Source organism: Contarinia nasturtii, unplaced genomic scaffold (genome assembly GCF_009176525.2).
Source record: "Contarinia nasturtii isolate CC-2019 unplaced genomic scaffold, AAFC_CNas_1.1 Cnas_scaffold_2864, whole genome shotgun sequence".
Lineage (NCBI taxonomy): Eukaryota > Metazoa > Arthropoda > Insecta > Diptera > Cecidomyiidae > Contarinia > Contarinia nasturtii.
The window spans coordinates 246,289-264,283 of NW_022200181.1; the positions used below are offsets into that span (position 1 = coordinate 246,289).

Below are 17,995 nucleotides of genomic sequence, written 5' to 3' on the forward strand. Positions count from 1 at the left end.
TTTTGTTACTCATAATATATCGAATTTTTACTGAAATTTGAAAAAAAAAAAAACGGTTGCGTTTTTTTAGAATAAAACTGATTCATAGTGATCTGAATGTTTTTGCTGAGTCACATTTTTTCGACGACTTTCAACTACCTATCTATATGGTATATTATCGAAACCGTTGAATTCATTCATAAAAATGTGTTCCCCTCTTCAATTTTCGACCAGAGTTCTTTCTCTTTTCACCTAAACCGTCCTTAATGTGTTCTATTATAAAGTAAACAAGTAGTCATACGTATCAACCTAACCTCACATTAGTGGTTTGTCAGCCAGTTGTGTGAAACGAAATTGTCAAATTTCCATATATGAACAATTCCATCTGAATTGTTTAAAATATTTTTTCAATGAAAATATTCATAAAATCTCATTATAAAAAATAAATAGCTTTGAAAGAAATATGAACAAATCTTTTGTGACGAATGTGAATTTTTTTTTTTGATATTTGATTCGATTTTAATTAATCGAAATCAATTTAAATCAAATATTTCAAATGGAATTGTTGCATTGGTTTATGGGATTTTATTCAGCACTTTGACTTTTATACCAAAAATGGCTGAAACATAAAAGAGTGAGAAGAGTAATCGCATTTCTATTTCTGCTGTTGTTATTTTTGTTCTTTTTTTTTTTCTGTTTCTTGTACATCGAGACAACGTAAAAATGATTTGAATTTTGTTGGAATTAATTTGTGGCCAATAATTCAGAGTCAATTGTTATGAAATGAATTCAAGTATTTGTCCCACACGGAAATGTGTGAATATATTTTGAAAAAAACCTTGAAAATAATAACATTCAGTGTGTGTGCATCAAGCGTATATGACGCCTTTCCGTATAGGTGTATGGAAAATTTTGAGCTCTATTTTACAGAAAAGATGAAAACAGTTAAAAAGTGACCGAAATGATTGCATAAAGTGAGGCAAAGAGTAAATGGGAAGGGAGTCACTTCCAATCTCTGACAATAACATCAAATGAGCCTAATAAAGGCCATTTATCGATGTGTACTGAAAATATTACCTAAAAGTGGAAAATCATACGGAATAATTTAATCATATTTAATATAAGAAAGTCTATGCGTTTCGATTGGCCTTTTGCAAGTGTGAGTGTGTTGTGGTTATTTTTTGCATACAGCTGTGATTTACGGATCAATTTTACTTTTTTAAAAGTAAGTTCAAAATTCGTTTGACATTTGCATATAAACATCCTTACAAAAGTATTTATTGTATTTGCTCATCGTCACTGATTAGCATTTCGATTGTTCGTCAAATAGCGAGCTATTGTACCCATTTGCACTGACAATTACATGCACAGTCTTTATAAACAAATCATTCTATTCAGAAAAGTAATTACCATTTTGGTATTTTTAGCTGATAAAACGAATCGTACAAGTAAATTATTCATAACTTTTTTTGCATGTCAACAAAATATTTTCAAATGCCATTTTTCTTTGCACAACTGTACTAAGCATAAAAAGTAGTACTTATATAAGAAAATACTTATCAAGCAATTTTCTTTCTAAATTCTACTTAAGATATACAGAGATCAATAAAACATTATGTCGAAATTTATGAATCGTCCCCCGCCATCGGTAATGTCAACCGCAACGCTGACAAATAGCTCAACGTATGTGGAAAAATTGATGATTGGGCTGGATCATGCGCCACCCAGTTTTGATTTACGTACCCAAATAATTGGAGTTGGTGGAGCGAATTTAATTTACATCACAAATGAAACTGGTGCAATTGCAACGTTACGTGGCCGTGGATCACAATTTAATGATCCCGTTTTGGGCATTGAATCACCCGAACCAATGCATCTTTATATCGAACATACACGATTGGATGCACTTCAAAATGCAAAACAACTAGCACGAAATCTGATCGAAACGTTGCAACAAGAATTGGCACACTTTCAGCAACTAAATCCACCTGGATCGGTTCCAACATCGGTGTCAGCGTCCGTTCAGAGTATACAGTATTCACAACAGCCAGTTCAAAATATGCAGGCAACACATACACAGGTAAATAGCAAAAAGAATTGATTTTGTGAGATTTTGTTTTTTTAACTGTAATAAATTTTGTGTTTAGGTGATATCAACACAGCCGGTAATACCACAAATACAAATGTCCGTTCCGCCGCCAAATATAATACAGCATCAACCACCACCGTCAATTCAAAATGTTGAGCAAATGACAACGTTGAATGCACCGTTAGTGCAGCAATCAAATATCGTTTCACAAAATACACCAACAATGGTAACAGCGCAACACAATCAGCCACAATTAGTACAGCAGCAAATTTTATCCGGAAATATGGTGATCCAACAACCGATCCAAACCAGTTTACCGACAAATTTGAATGTGCCACCGCCCAATAGCATTATATCGATGAAACAAGGGCACATTGTACCATCACAAGTTCAATTATCACAACCACCTCCGAATATTCATTTACAACAACAGCCCACGCAAATTGTTCTAAATCAACCGCCAACAAATTATCAGTATATTCAACAGGCACCACAAGATGCTGGCCATCAACAAAATGTAACCATTCAGCATATATATCAATCTCAAGGGATTGTACAACAAACACAGCCGATAAATACATTCACCACGCAACAAACCACAGTACGACCGCCTTCGCAACAGTATATCCTCCAAACAAATACACCGTAAGTATGCTAATTTTACAACAACAACAACAAAAAATTGTATACGGTTCTTTTTATTGTAATTGTCCGCACAGATATCCATGCATAACGGCTGTTCCACCGCCAAATATAATACAACATCAACCGCCACCCATGCAACCAGTGCAGGCACAACAACAAAATATTATATTTCAAACAGCTGGACAAATTCCATTACAACAACTACAATTTCATCCACCACCAAATATCGTCGAGGCACAAACAAATCCAATCACATCAAATGATAATGATGCGGATAATATTGTCGGTGTAAAAGATGAAAAATCCAGTCCCGAACCAAATGACATTACACGACCCGAAGAGAAGGCCGACCCGGAAAATCATGAAGAAAATGTTCAAGCAAATGGTCCAAATATTTCAATGCAAATGCCACCACCGATTCGATTCACATCGACGCCAATAATGACCGTACCACCACCAATTAGTTGTGTACAGCACATTGTCGGAAATACGCTTATCACATCAACACAACCAACTGGCACACAAACTCATCAGATTTATAATCCGGTTTCATTGCAACAAATTCAAGCGGCAGCACCGCCTGGCCAACAACAAATTCATGTCTCATCACCGGGTCAACATTTTCTTGTTAATGCTCAATATCCACAGCAAACCTTTCAACAAGTTCAACAAGTACCACAAAATGTACAAAGTTTTCAATTAACAACAGCATCACAAGCCAGGTATTTATTAATCGAGCATAAATATTGAAAATTGTGCCACAAAATGTAATAATTGTTATTACTTTTAACAATAGATCCGGTCCAAATGAAATTGTAATGGTTAGCAATCAAGCAATAATCGCTCCGGTCAACCAAACAACTGCACAACAACCGACAAGTAATTTGATCGAATATAATTCGAGAGTGATTCGAATAACAGATATTTTATTTCAGAGCAATAAATATTAGGAGTCGGTTTACTCCTCACTGAGAAGGAGGCTTCTCACATTTATTGCTTTGAGAAAGAATCTCTGTGAAATAATCTCAAACTAATTTAGAAACTTGTTTTTTCTCAGGAATATTCAATCCACACTTGGCTCCGCCTACAGTTACTGGAATGTCTGTTCAATTTCAACAAGTAATGCAGCCACAAGTGGTTGAAAATACACAAATTATAGATCAATCGCACCAATCGAACTTCCAAACACAAATGCATCAACAACAGATCAACGAAAATCAACAGAAATTAAATGGTATACCTGTGCCATATCCACAACAGGTAAATTTATAATGACTACTCGTTTTTGATACCTTTTTATTAACAAACATTTCCCAAAAAATCATCAACAGATGGAAGACTCACGCATGGGATTGAAACGGAAACGAAATGGAGATGACGACCATGGACCACCAAAACATTTATTGCCACGAATGGGCATGGGGTAAGAATTTCATTTTCTCTTTTGCTATTATTAAATTGCGCATTCAATAAAACATTTAAATACATAGTACGTAAATATAGATATATAAGATAGCATTTTTAAGCTATAATCGCATATAAAAAGATTATCATAATGAAATGTTGTGCTTTTAGGTCTTGTGTATGCAACATTTTTATCAATTTTTAAAAAATTATTTCGGTCATCATGATTTTAAATTTTATTTTCTGACGAACAAGAAAATCAATTTAAATTTTATTGCAATGAATGAAATACATTTTAGAGTTATACTTCTTTGTATACTTCAAAGTCCGTTACATGCTACACGACGGTAATATTATAGTTTGTGACTGACAAATAAGATCAAATAAAATGGGAAATCATATGGAAAAGTATTATAAGGAAACACTCAGTTTGAAAATCGTTGAAATTTCATTAAGAAACAAATATATATGCATTCCATATCATATTCCTTGGTTGGTATGTTGTGACTGTTAATGAAGCCACAGTCATTTAGCAAAGATTTTCATTTTTATTACTCGATAATATTTTTCATATCGTGAAGGTTGATTGGGGGGCGATTCAATTATAGTGTGCCGGTCGTGGTTAACTTTTACCTCTCGAATGATACATAATATCAGGATATGACTCAGCGTTAATTTGTATGTTGTTTTCTTATAAGCGAGGAATGAAGAAATGAAATTAAATAATAAAAGGTGCAGGGTTTTTTAGTACATTGAAATGTAGTGTAACTTAAGTTTAAATTTAAGAAACCATCAAATTAATATAATTCGAATTGATTGCCAAATCAATGTCCAATTTTCATGTTAAAAAACTGGCAGTAACAAAAATTAAATTTTTTTCTTCAAAATATCGAATATTGGAAGCCAATCTATAGACTAACTTGCGTTGAAAAAATACATTGTCCAACGATCTAAAATTCCATTCCCTCGAATATTCTCCGAAAATATCGTGATATACTTATAATTGATGAAATGTTTGGCATGTGTCTGGTTAAAATTCAATACAATTTATATTTGAATTTGATGTTTGGAAAACGTTTACTCAAATCGATTATTTTATTTTTATATTTTAAATATTGTTCATTTTTCCCTCATAAACCCTAAATGTTTGTAGCATTTAATGAAAAACAAATTTATTTATTTTCCGATGATAAAACTGAAACATAAACTAACAAATGTTCCAAACACAGTTTTTTTACTTAACTAGCAATCAAATTAACATTACAATGAAAATGAATACATTATAGTATATTAACATATAGTTTATGTTTCAGTTTTTTTTATTTAGATAAGTATCTTTTTGGATGTTATTCCATCAAACATATAAAAAATTGCATTTTAAATTTCGTTATTTAAATGAATAAATAACAATTAAAAAAATTGCTTAGATCGAATAATGGTGGAACACAGCAACACCTGCAGCAGTATGCTACGATAAACACAACAAACAGTGGTTTATCGTTGGCTTCAACTCCAGTCACAGTGACCACTACTAACACTCAAGGTATTGTATTCTCATATTGAAATTGAGAAACCCTTAAACATTTTCCAACACACATTTAGCTTAAATTTTTATCAAATACACTCACCTCACTTTTTTCAAGTAAATAAGTAACAATAGATTTCGTAGGCATTTTGATTATATGTAAGATTCTAGGACTTCTGGAGTGATTCCGACGGCTTCTGGATGATGACGGTGGCACACATCGATGAATGTTCAATTTTCATTTAATTTAGTTTTATTGCCTAGAGTAAGAATCGAATTAATTAAAATTTAAGCTAGTGTAAGATCAGTTTGGTACTTATAGATGTATAAAATTGGTTTCGAATGTTTGATGAATTGATTGAGTGCTTGAGAGTTTGAAGTTTTAACATCTGTGATAAATTGCGATCTGTTGATGATAAATGTAATAACCAAAATTGGCGTAGATACTTTTTCATACCACATTCACTTAGTTGTACTAAAAAGTCGTAAACGCGGTATGCAAGAGTATTCATAGGTTTGGTGTGTTTGTTTGTTCAGTGGGAATTAATCACAATGAGACTTTTCAGCATCTGGATAAAATCAATGGATTGGAAGACGACCGCAATGGCCGCATATTTATTTTCCAACAATTGTTGTTGTTGTTGTTGTTGTTGTTTTTGTCCTTTCTTCAACAAATAAATCATCTGGATTGCAGCAGTCATCGTTGGATATATTTCGTTCAACGTTGCATTTTTCGTACATTCCATTTTTTAGGTTTCCAAATTAAATAGCAAGGGTATGAGGTCAATTTCATCAACATACTTTTGGAGTATGACGGTTTTTCAAATCGGCGGTTTGGTTCAGTAATTTTTCAAATGTAGTTTGTGTGAGATTAATTTTTAAGTATGAAAATGTAGTTAATTTTTTATAATCAAATATATGAAAACCAATTGATTAACTAATTTATTCGATTTGAAATGATTTAAAATTATTAGATGAGCATCCGATGTCAAACAATTTCAATCACTTTAATCAACGCATGGGAAACGATAACGAGCAATCGGAAACACGGGCTGTGTTTTATCGTATGCCACCCAATTCATCGGCACCGCCGAAGGCAATGCAGTCGAATTCACAATTGATGGGAGGAATGCCACCACGCGGCCCACACAGATACAATACAAATAATAACCCTGGTAATAGCAATAAATTATATCACTAATATGCATTGTGAATTAATTGATTTTAAATGTTGTATATTTTATTTTCGATTTTTCTTTGCACAGGAAACTTTCCGATGCATCGCATAAATTTTGGTCCACCACCACCACCGCCGCCACTTCCATCACGGCCCCCTCGATTTTCAAATCGTTGATGATTTCGTGTAGGATAACATTGAAACGATCGTTAAGATCTATATTAGATCTTATTTAACGTAACTGATATTATTGAATATCATTAGATCTCTCGCTATTCAGTTGGAAAATGAATAACTACAATGTAGCATCGAGAAAAATAATGAAGAGTAAAGCAGTTTTTTTACCATATTTTAAAGCAAATTCAGTAAACTTTATAGCATAAAGAGCTGAACTAAGTTTTTTTTATAGAACTAAGACAGATAATTATAATGCCTAGTGATTAAAAATTGAAATAAAAAAAACTACAGTTATTTGAAGTAATGTTGTTTTACTTTTCTTCTTATTAGAGTAAAAAAAATCAAAATGGTGTAGAATTTAACTAGATATATCTATATATCTCAGCCGGTGTATATTTGTATGAGATTGGAGACTTTTTTTTGCGAATCTCGCTAATGAGCGCCATCTGATTTTAGTGTGAATTAGATGCAAAAACTGAATTTAATTCTGTAGCATTGAAATGAAAAAGTGAAAGAACAACAACAATAGCACGGCCACACAGAATGTACATCTATGCGTGCTGATGCATACATACACATATACGCTTTCTTCATTCTTTCATTCCATTGCTATACGTATCTCACTGGTCAACAGATCTATGTAGCCATGTTACTGTTGTTGTTTTTTTTCTCTTTTTCGATTCAATTCATTGTAACTAAATTGAGTTCAACTATGGAATACAAGATGGCACAGATGAGGGGAATTCGCATTTTGTCTCTTCATAGGCTTAGCCGGTTGATATATCTTCTATAGAACGAGATTTGAGCACCTAATATTGAACGGAAGCACAGAAAATAATTTGATTAAATCGTGAAAAGAATGACAAAAATAAAGGTGCACATGTGTCAAAGTTATAATGGACTATTTTCAAATGCATAATAATAATTTTCTTGTGAAGATCTGCAAACACTTCGTTAAATATGCATACAATTTTTAAACTCTATTTTTGAACTACTATCAGTTTATTTTGAATTGCATGCATAATTTTTTAGTAAACAGTGTCCTATGTTTATTTTATGCATTTCGATGACTTAATCCATAGCAAGTATATTGTTGACACAATGCTGTTGTTGTTACAATCATCCACATGGTACATACTGTGCAAATCATTATCAAGTTGATATTGCGCTTGTGCATGCGATCCCACTTCAAAAGAACAAAGCCCAACAATTCAAATAAGCTTAATATATTTCCCCTTCAACCAAAGAACATCCACCATCAGCATGAAAATTATGCTCTCGTTCATCTCATTCTTGTTGCATCCATTTCTCCGCATCTCGTGAAGCCTATAAAACCGTATCGGATGTAGTCACGAAAATTCAGTCTTTATCCATTTTTCAGCCGCTTGACATTAAACTAGCGCATGTCGAACACAATTTTCACAGCATTTTGTCGATAATTTATAAGATTTGTTTCTTTTTTGCGTGGAAAAAATAATCATTTTGAATTCAAAACGTGTATATCAGGTGTTATTTATACAAGTGAATCCAAGTAAATAAATGTAAGTTCACTCTGCCAATACATTTTCCAATTTGATTAAAATCCTTTCCATGTACAACTACCATCATTAAATATTTATTTTCTATTGCAAGAAAAAATGATGTCAAAATAATCTTGAACATAAAAAAAAACAACAGAAAAACTAGGATACATAGCTTTTTTGCATTTACATAATTGCCTGAGCTGATATAGTTCATAAGTTATATCGTGTGGAAAATGGTACTTCAAGTACATAGTTTTCTGTATCAAATGTCTTAAGAAATGTTTTAGAGCTAAGCACATCATTTTCATTATACGTTTGAGCTTTGCTACATTGATTCAGTCACAGCTTGAGTAATTATATTCGTTAACATGTACGTTACTGATTTTAGATGAATTAAAGCCCTACTTGCACATTAATTTCATTAAAACATCTCATGTTCGTCAAGCAACGTGCTAGAATTAATTTCACCTTTCATTTGAAGTGGTTAATTCTTTGGATGAATTAAATTTAGTGTGTGTTCATTTCTAATGTACTTAGAAAATGACATAGAATAAAAAAACCTGCATATCACGTATAAGGGTTAAAAAAAACCATTGTATTTACGGAATTTACAAACACAACGAGCGATAAAAGATGTGAAAATAGCTGTATCATTGTCGTACTTTGCAACATGTATAACTGTTCAACATTTGTAGCAACGACAGAAACACCATTTCATTACGAACAAAACGGATTCCCATTTATTTAAACGATGTTTTGAAGGGCTTTTTTTCTCTCTCTCTCCCTCTCTCTCAATGTCATTGGCATTTTGAGAGTGATTATTTCAGTAAAAGTTCTTGCCGTCCATAATACAAACGACAAACATATGCCTGAGAAAGTTTTTTCCATCCAATTGCAAAATATATTAAATGCAATCAACATTGATTGTTCGCATAAATTGGTAGGAGGTGTTTCCGAGTATAATAAAGTGGAATGGGGTACAAAAAAAGTTCTTTCTCTCTCTCTCTGCGGTAGTTTACATGAAAAATTAAAAACATTGTTCGTAGTTGAGTTATTATGAAAGCGATTCTCTGGAAAAATGTTTATTATTTCCTTTGAGATTTGATGACGAGGTGGAAACTATTAACGCAGAAGTCTTTCATCTGAAAATTTTAAATTACAAATCGACAATAAAAGAATGCTATATATGCTAGAACGAATGTGGATCCATTTGAAATGATATACATAGACTTAGATAACGGAAAATAAAAAATGAATGGGTCTTTCAAAGTCGCTGATTTTATTGTACGATATATATCTAAATGGAAAACGTGTTTATCGAAAACTGTGCATTCGTTTACCACGTACCGTCTTGGGTCCCCGACGACGATACGACCGTAAAATTGATGTTGCGAAAAACAGCCTTGAGTTGCTCTCATTCAAGGTCTCGGTTAATTCCATCGGCGTTTTGTAGTGAGAATCAATCGCATCTAGAATCGAAATGATGTCGTGAATGAAAAAAAAATCTTCGACAAACAAAAGTGTGCTCGTATCTCAACGTTTTTTACTATAAATACCCCGTGCACAGGGCATGAGGTATGGTTCAGAATGATAAGTTATCTTGCGGTATTATATCAAAGAAACATACTCACTATATTCCAAATGAATTATTCCGGCCGCTGAACTCAGGTAAAAACGAGATTTTACTTCGGAGAAGAAGTTATTTCAACATGAATCTATAAATAATTCCGAATTTGAGTGGAATAAATTCAGCTGAATCGATTCATTCGAATGTAAAATATACATAAATAAAATTGAAGTCGCCCATGCTTTGAAAGAAAAGGGGCGGAGAATGTTTGTATTTTGTAGTCTTAATATTGATACGGAGAAGTATATATGCCAGCTGTATGTAGCCAGACATATGACATGTAAACGAAATTTTTGAAGTAACTCAAATTCAAAATATAAATACATATTTGCTGTTTATTAAAATGCGAAATAAATTGTATAGTACTTCAACTTTACAAATTTCATACCATAGACGAAAAAAGCTAATTTCTTCTTTGTTCACGATTTTGAGTTTCGTAAAGTTGTGTAATTTTGTTCAAGATATTCAAGCGACAATGATTTAAATTGAATTTATCAATCAACTCTTGCATTGTCTTCAACTTGATAATAACTTTTGCTCATTGTCACTTTTACAGGAGTTTTAATGTCATCGTAAAGTAAACGAATCATAAATCTTACGTGACGTCCTAGATTTCATACAACTGTAATTGTTGGTGTTTGTGTGTGTGTGTCGATTTTTATTTTAAAAAACCGTCACATTGGAAGGCAAAATTTTTTCGGCGGTGAACAGTTTTCTCACTGCATCAACAAAGGAAATAAGGCAGCTAATGGTATGATGTTTTGTTCGCAATTTAATTTTCTTGTTATGCAGTAAGGCAGGTTGCTTTTACCTTATCATCGGCGCCAATATATAGAGCTATTAAAAATTAACAGAGCAAAAATCAATATGAATAGAATTGATTGTATAATATCGTTAACAGACTCGAAATAACAATGAGCGGAATGCAGCGAACACGGATTATGAAAATAATATCGAGCAAGTGGACTCGATTTCAGATGCGAGCAGTATAATACGGTACACCGATGGAAGTCAAGATATATCGGTTGAATCACCGATTCCATGCCGCAGTGCTAATTCAAGTACGGATGGTGTATTCTTTTCATCATCATCTGGGCGTAAAGTTATCGACAATCGCCGATTGATATCAAAAAGCCAAATGAAGGGTAAAATAATTATATTACGGACAATTTATTATATTTCATCAGTTAATGAAGTCGGTTAATTATTTTAGTATCTTGAATTGTTTATATTTATTCAAAAAAAATGGTGAATTTCAGAATTCCGTGAGGCGTTCAGACTGTTTGACAAGGACGGAGATGGATCGATTACCAAAGAAGAATTGGGAAGTGTTATGCGCTCATTGGGACAATTTGCACGTGTTGAAGAATTACGCGATATGCTTTTGGAAATTGATATTGATGGTACATTTAATTTGATTTTACATAATATTTTAAGATTGATTGACTGTGATTGGCGTAATTTTAAAATGAACAAAATTTGTAGGCGACGGGAATGTGAGTTTTGAAGAATTTGTCGATATTCTTAGTAATATGACCGATGCTACCGCCGAATCTTCAGCTGATCAAGAAGAACGTGAATTGCGCGATGCTTTTCGTGTCTTTGATAAACACAATCGAGGATATATTACAGCTTCCGATTTGCGTGCGGTGAGACCCACATACGTATATATTTCGATTATAACAATAGAGTTTTTACAATCCAAATTGGCTTGAATGACTTGAATTGATGAATCTTTTTTTAAAAAAATTATACTTTTCTTTTAATTTTTGAAGGTCTTGCAATGTTTGGGTGAGGATCTGGATGAAGATGAAAGTAAGATTCATTTAATTTAATTTCATCAATACAAATTCTATTTTCGTTATTATGTGCATCTTTCAGTCGAAGATATGATCAAAGAAGTTGATGTAGATGGCGATGGTAGAATCGATTTTTATGAATTTGTACATGCATTAGGCGAACCAGAGGATTCACAGGAGAATGAAGAAGACGATGAACTATTTTCACCACTACCAGTAACCAAATCGATTACAGTCAACGATTGTGATGACAATCTATCACAATAAAATGGTATATCAATCCAACAAAACAAACAAATTATGAGCTCACAGTCTATTTAACATAAGAACCATTTTAAAAACAATCCCATTTTGGAATACATATATAAATATTTACTCAATCGCTTCATTTGTTTTTCTAAACTTATTACATATCCAACATCACAATTCATAATCCATGGTACTTTCATTTCTTATCAATTTGTAATAGATCATCAAATATATTCACTTTAATCATTACAATTTTTAAATTCTGAACCTCACTTTTTAATACAATTTTCCTCACTTTGTGTAAGACTTTAGAGAATCCAATGCAAAATAAATAAATCTTATGCGTGTGTTTTTTCCTCTCAACAAAAAACTAATAATGTGTTTTAAAATTTTACCAAGAGTATTTAGTACTTACAATTTCCAAACTAGAAAACATGAAAATTCATATTAAACATTCGGTATAATTTATTTATGAAATATTTGTTTATTAAACAAAAGGTAACATTTGCATGCATTTTGATGCAAATTATGAATGTCTAATTTTAGTTTAATGCTATATGTGCATAATAATAACTAATTAGACTCGACTATTATTATAGAGAGTGTTGAATTCATCAATGAATTGGCCATTATGGTTGCTGTTGACCTGGATGCTTTTCTTTGGTGTGACGTTTTAGATTTGTTGCGCTCGTCGTCCGATATTCGGTGCACAAAAAGCAATGGTAACGTCGATCAGAGTGATGTTTTTTGATGTGATTGTCTTTCTCGTAAACTGACATCAATTTTTTCGGACAAAAATCACACTTCACTTCATTGCCACGAATATGATTGGTTTGCTTATGTTGGCACAAATCGTCCTTGCGTTTGAATGAGCGTGGGCAGATTGAGCATTTGTATGGAAATAATGATGGATGACAACGACCATGATGTGACGACAATCCTTTTTCGGTTTCGAAACTTTTGACTGCGTCAATTGGACAGTAGATACATGAAAATTGATGGTGTTCGCGAACATGTCTTCGTAGACGTTCCAAACTGTCAAATACTCGTGTACATTTGTTGCAGGAAAATTGTTCCTCGCTGCGGACTTTTACATGCATTGATCGGTTTACTTCGTATCCAGTAGGTTGGCGCTGAGTTTTTTCGTAGACAGCTCGATTGGCGTAGACATTAGTAACTTTTGAAAAGTCGTTGGTATGGTGCCGAGAAACGTGCGACTCGAACGAACGACCCGAAAAAAATGGTCTTTTACAAAAATCGCACTCGTAACAGCAGGCTCCGTTCGAATCTATCCAGATTTTACCTCCAAATCGCCCAAATCGCGAATGCGGTCGTCCAACTGGCTCCATTTTCAAACAAAATGGCAAGCAATCAAATTATTGCATTTAATTTTTGTACCGTTTGACGTTTGCGACGTAAGTTTTACTGTTAAAAAGGGCTACTTCAGAATTGTGGCGTCCACTTGATACAAAAAGTATTGAATGTGTGTGCGCACTATATTCAAATGAAGTTGACGTTGAGCTCTTAAGTTTGATGCCGCATAAATGTGTGAGTCACATCTGTGTTAAGTGAGTCGCATCACTTACGTTGTCACCGTTTACGTGATATCGACTAACAATTTATGCATGTATTTGTTGATTTATGCAGTATTGAACAAAATTCGAAGAAATATTTATTTACAGTGTGCGAAAAAGAGAGAAAAGGTTTGGTATGCTGTGGAATCCAAAATGAGTCGTGTTGTACTTTGATCTGAAAACGAATACTTCTAAATTAACATTTGTAATCAGCTTTAAATAATTATTCAAAGAAATCAGTCTCAATTTTGGTCGCTGCAAAATTCGGAATATCACTACAATGAAATACCAAATTGTTCGCAAATAATTGTTAATATTTTATTAAATATGGTTTTTTTTTTCATTTGTGTCGCTTTAGAAATTGACCGAATTCAATTTAACATTGCGACAAAAAATATGAATCAAAATGCACAAAATTGTTAAAATCAGTATTGTAAATTAATTGTTCAAAATAAAATGACTAAATATCACATGAGCGGATCATGTATATTCACAATTCTCTGTTAGTTGATCTGGAGTATTTGCAATTTTTTTTAAAAGAAGAAATATTTTTCTGTTTGTTATAATATTGACTTTGCTAACTTAAAAATGTCAATGATGAATACTATAATTTAAACAAAATAAGCGGCAAGTTGAGCCATTTTATCTTTCGGTGGGCGTCCTCTATTGCCACGATTCGATGCTCCGCCACGTGATGGACCATTTCCGATGGAAACACTACCTCTGCCTCTGCCACCACGTACGGAATTCGTTTGAATTGGTTTCGTGGCAACGGCCCGATGTTTTTCCACCAATGGTATAAAATCGATGCTACAAAATAAACAGCCGGTTTTCTCTTCGGCATTGTCCTTGAATTTTGATTGATCGGCTTTATACACAACAGTAACCAATTGTGCTGAGCATTCTTCACATTGTTTATTCTCATTGACTGTCACTTTTGATGCTTTGTTGAAAATATTTATAATGACATCGCATGAATTGCAGCCTAATTTCCACTTTTTCGGTGCTGATGTACAATCCAGCACTAGAATGCCACGATCACATTCATCACATACAGAAACACCAAGTTGATTCATCGAATGTGCGCACGTTGGATGCATACATGAATTACAACCGCCTTTATTTGGCATTCCTTTAAACGGTGGATTGGCATAACAATATGGACATAATGGAAAAGATCGACCCTTAGTTCCACTCGAGAATGCAAGCAATTCAAAATCATCAAGCGGACACCGAAGCTCTTTGTATGCCCTGTAAAGAATAAAAGGTCATTGTGAAAAGGTATACAATACACACTTGAATACTTCACTACAAACCTAACGGTGCCATCCTTTGGTAATGTGTATGTGTCATCGCATTGAGTACAGTGTAAACGGGCGGGCATCGTTTGAATGTACTTCATGTATCGTCGACATTTACCGCATCGTGAAAATGCTTTTCCAGAATCGGCAATCGATGCAAACGATGACTCGAATAGTGAGTCCATTACGGTTATATTTTGAACGAAAAATAAAAATTTCATGCGAAATATTTCAATGGCATGCTTTAGAACCGCATTGAAATCGGCCGAACCGGCTGCAATTAAATTTAATGCTTTTTCCACATCCGAGCGCATGGTTGGGAGCACAAGCTCTGGATCGATTTTCTGGTATCCTAAATTTTGACATTTTTGAATTATTATGCACCAATATCAATCGTTTTCTTTTCAAATCGTTTACCATGAACTAAAACACTGCCGAGAGTTGTTGGAATTAGACGTCGACTTGATCCAATGGTCACGTAATTTCGTTGACAAATGTTGTTTATATGGACCGGAATCGAAGCATCTAAAAAATTGGTAAAATCGAAATAAGTATCGAAAATGTCGTCATTATTAAATCCAAAAAATCCTTTATACCTGTTCCGATGCCATGTTTTTCCATTAGTGTAATCTAAAAACAGACACAACAGTATTTTTAGTATTTGAATTTCAAATCATTTTAAAGTATATCGAATTGAATGAAATAAAAATATATCACTTACTAGCTCGGACTCTGTCAAATAATCAGGTGGACCTATTAAAAAAAATCCAATTGAAAATTAAATTTAATAGCAGTAAAAGTCATCTTTGATAAACACAAATGTTTACCTCTTGGTTTACCTTAACCCCATTCACAATAACCACTACTAACTACACACAAATTAATATTGTAAATCGATAAGATTCATCACCTGTTTGACTCTCGACCAATTTATATTCGTTGATTTTCAATGAATCGCCTTGTTTAAATGTTTGGGCTATATCATCCTTTCCAAACGCCTGCCATGTCATGACTTTTGTGTATCCCGGATCAACCAACTTATTGGTTGTGCACGAAAATTTCTCACTACCAACCGTAAATCTTGATGTTGTTTGTTTGTAGCGTAAATCATGTGAAACAGTAGCCAAGAAATGACGACATATGTAATCGTACACTCTCCATGTATCATTATCACATTCACCTCTATCTGTACGTATAAAAAAAGTTAATGTGTGAAAAAACAACAACTAAACAAAGAAAAATTGTTACTCATTAATTTCATAGGGGTGATGGGTGGATGGTCACCACAGTCCGTTCCACGTCGTGGTGAATTGAAATTTTGTGAAATTTCCTTCGCTTCAGTTCCAAATTCTGATGATGGCTGCAACAAACGTACAACACCACTGCAAAAACAAGGAAAAAATTAAAGGAAATGTACTTTTTTTTTCTCTTAAGAACAACAATGTAATGCTTACATTAAATCAAAGTTTTGTGGATAGCTTGTAGTTTCTGTACGCGGATAACTGATGAAACCTTGAGTATATAGACGTTCCGCATATTGCATTGCATTATGCGGACCAATACCCAATCCACTACTGGCAGCTCTCATCAATTCAACAGTATTCAAAGCCAATGGCCGTGGCTTTACCTGATCTTTCTCCGTTACGCTCTCAACGCTAAATAAAATCAAAGCCGATTTTTCAGTATTTAAAATGAAATTGAATGGAATAGAATGTATAGCTTACTAAGCTTCTTTGTGTTTTTTCACGTTGTTCATAAAGAAGTTGGCAACATCTTTGGTAAAAATGCGATTTCTGGCCCATTCCAGTGTAACATCTGGATTGCCAACCGACAATTGAACATACCAAAATGATTCGGGCTTAAAATTTTGAATTTCATCCTGTCGCTGAACACAAAATCCAAGCGTTGGTGTCTGACATGGTCCATATGAAATTAGCGATGAATCCAAATCGCCATAATGTCCTTGGAAAAATTTGGTTTGAAAACGTGTAAACGCGCATCCAATACGCAAATCGATTTCTTGTCGCGCATCAACACTTCGAGCCTCATTTTCATTCGGCCGAATTAAATTGTTCATCGCATATTTAATGTCCTTTTCGGTGATGGCCGAGAATTTTGCACGATACGTCACTTCGTTTGAATATACATTACGAATTGAACGTGACACGGCATCTATCACTTCGAAACAAATGTTTTCACCTTCTTTGTCGCAATCCAGCCATAATACTAAGTAGTCACATCCTTTTGATTCTTGACCAAGAAATTGTCGCATTCGTAATTTTGGTGTTGCTTCTTTCTTTTCGGTTGGGCACGTGAATAATTCAACCGGATCGACTCTATCCCATGAATTGTATTTACCTGAAAAAAATGTACAATTAAAAAAATGCGCACCGAGGAGCCAAAATATGATAATCGATATTTACCCACGAAGTCGAGTGACATGACATGCCCGCACACCGATGTCATTTTAAATAGAACATTTTCATTTCGAAATAGCCCTTTCCATTCATGTACCGAACACGAATTATTCGAACCTTATTATTTGAAACAAAAAAAAATTTGCGTTCATACCAAATTTATATTTAAAAAAAATCTTCACCTTTTCGATTAGAATTTCGTCCATTGCTCAGTATATTTGCCAACGATGCAGCCAACGACGGCTTTTCTGCAACCATAAACACAGTCTTCATTGTTTTTACAAAGCGTCTCTAGACTGAATGTAAAATCTTTGCCAATTAAAAATGTTTTTTAGCCAAATTTGGTAACAAGAAAAATGCCGCCTATAGTTTATCTGTTTTTATCTATCTCGTCTCCAATAACTAAAACAAACTATGCTCTACTGACAGCTCTGTGTAACGCATACATGTACACCAGAAAAATTGAATCATAGCGTCTATGTATTAGACAAATATTGTCATTTATTCAG

At 33.6% G+C, this 17,995-nt stretch overlaps 4 protein-coding genes across 5 annotated transcripts; 2 read left to right on the forward strand and 2 right to left on the reverse strand.

Annotated features, from left to right (window-relative positions):
- The first annotated feature begins 647 nt into the window (after positions 1-647).
- On the forward strand, positions 648-7,296 carry LOC116349468 (protein RIK-like). 2 transcript variants are annotated; one of them, XM_031780891.1, is made up of 10 exons: positions 649-1,204; positions 1,571-2,059; positions 2,127-2,713; positions 2,788-3,435; positions 3,510-3,592; positions 3,771-3,973; positions 4,045-4,136; positions 5,545-5,660; positions 6,617-6,817; positions 6,908-7,296. In XM_031780891.1, the coding sequence occupies exons 2-10, from the start codon at positions 1,595-1,597 to the stop codon at positions 6,994-6,996; spliced, it is 2,484 nt and encodes an 827-aa protein (XP_031636751.1). In that variant the 5' UTR covers positions 649-1,204; positions 1,571-1,594; the 3' UTR covers positions 6,997-7,296. The 2 variants fall into 2 exon arrangements, with proteins under 2 accessions (XP_031636752.1, XP_031636751.1); XM_031780892.1 differs by lacking the exons at positions 5,545-5,660; positions 6,908-7,296 and having other exon boundaries at positions 648-1,204; positions 6,617-6,730.
- Positions 7,297-8,364: 1,068 nt separating this feature from the next.
- LOC116349487 (calmodulin-A) lies at positions 8,365-12,446 on the forward strand. Its single transcript, XM_031780962.1, has 7 exons — positions 8,365-8,537; positions 10,703-10,897; positions 11,048-11,291; positions 11,406-11,549; positions 11,632-11,795; positions 11,922-11,961; positions 12,028-12,446. The coding sequence occupies exons 2-7, from the start codon at positions 10,895-10,897 to the stop codon at positions 12,210-12,212; spliced, it is 780 nt and encodes a 259-aa protein (XP_031636822.1). The 5' UTR covers positions 8,365-8,537; positions 10,703-10,894; the 3' UTR covers positions 12,213-12,446.
- Positions 12,447-12,823: 377 nt separating this feature from the next.
- LOC116349441 (zinc finger and BTB domain-containing protein 16-like) lies at positions 12,824-13,294 on the reverse strand. Its single transcript, XM_031780855.1, has one exon. It carries the CDS (start codon positions 13,292-13,294, stop codon positions 12,824-12,826), a length of 471 nt encoding a protein of 156 aa, XP_031636715.1.
- An 858-nt stretch (positions 13,295-14,152) lies between these two features.
- Positions 14,153-17,915, reverse strand: LOC116349474 (DNA topoisomerase 3-beta). The gene is made up of 11 exons (XM_031780900.1): positions 17,669-17,915; positions 17,493-17,603; positions 16,794-17,427; positions 16,524-16,724; positions 16,318-16,451; positions 15,980-16,255; positions 15,791-15,822; positions 15,666-15,699; positions 15,487-15,594; positions 15,085-15,421; positions 14,153-15,019 (listed from the first exon to the last, which is right to left on the reverse strand). The coding sequence occupies exons 1-11, from the start codon at positions 17,757-17,759 to the stop codon at positions 14,380-14,382; spliced, it is 2,598 nt and encodes an 865-aa protein (XP_031636760.1). The 5' UTR covers positions 17,760-17,915; the 3' UTR covers positions 14,153-14,379.
- Positions 17,916-17,995: the final 80 nt, after the last annotated feature.

Coding starts and splice junctions, on each gene's coding strand:
- LOC116349468 (XM_031780891.1), top strand. CDS start 1,595: ATGTCGAAATTTATGAATCGTCCCCCGCCATCGGTAATGTCAACCGCA. Junction 2,714..2,787: donor ATCCTCCAAACAAATACACC/GTAAGTATGCTA, acceptor TTGTCCGCACAG/ATATCCATGCATAACGGCTG. Junction 4,137..5,544: donor TTGCCACGAATGGGCATGGG/GTAAGAATTTCA, acceptor AAAATTGCTTAG/ATCGAATAATGGTGGAACAC.
- LOC116349487 (XM_031780962.1), top strand. Junction 11,292..11,405: donor ATCAAAAAGCCAAATGAAGG/GTAAAATAATTA, acceptor GGTGAATTTCAG/AATTCCGTGAGGCGTTCAGA. Junction 11,550..11,631: donor TTTGGAAATTGATATTGATG/GTACATTTAATT, acceptor CAAAATTTGTAG/GCGACGGGAATGTGAGTTTT.
- LOC116349441 (XM_031780855.1), bottom strand. CDS start 13,294: ATGCATGTAAAAGTCCGCAGCGAGGAACAATTTTCCTGCAACAAATGT.
- LOC116349474 (XM_031780900.1), bottom strand. CDS start 17,759: ATGAAGACTGTGTTTATGGTTGCAGAAAAGCCGTCGTTGGCTGCATCG. Junction 15,823..15,979: donor ATTGGTCGAGAGTCAAACAG/GTGATGAATCTT, acceptor TTTTTTTAATAG/GTCCACCTGATTATTTGACA. Junction 15,595..15,665: donor AAAACATGGCATCGGAACAG/GTATAAAGGATT, acceptor CCAATTTTTTAG/ATGCTTCGATTCCGGTCCAT.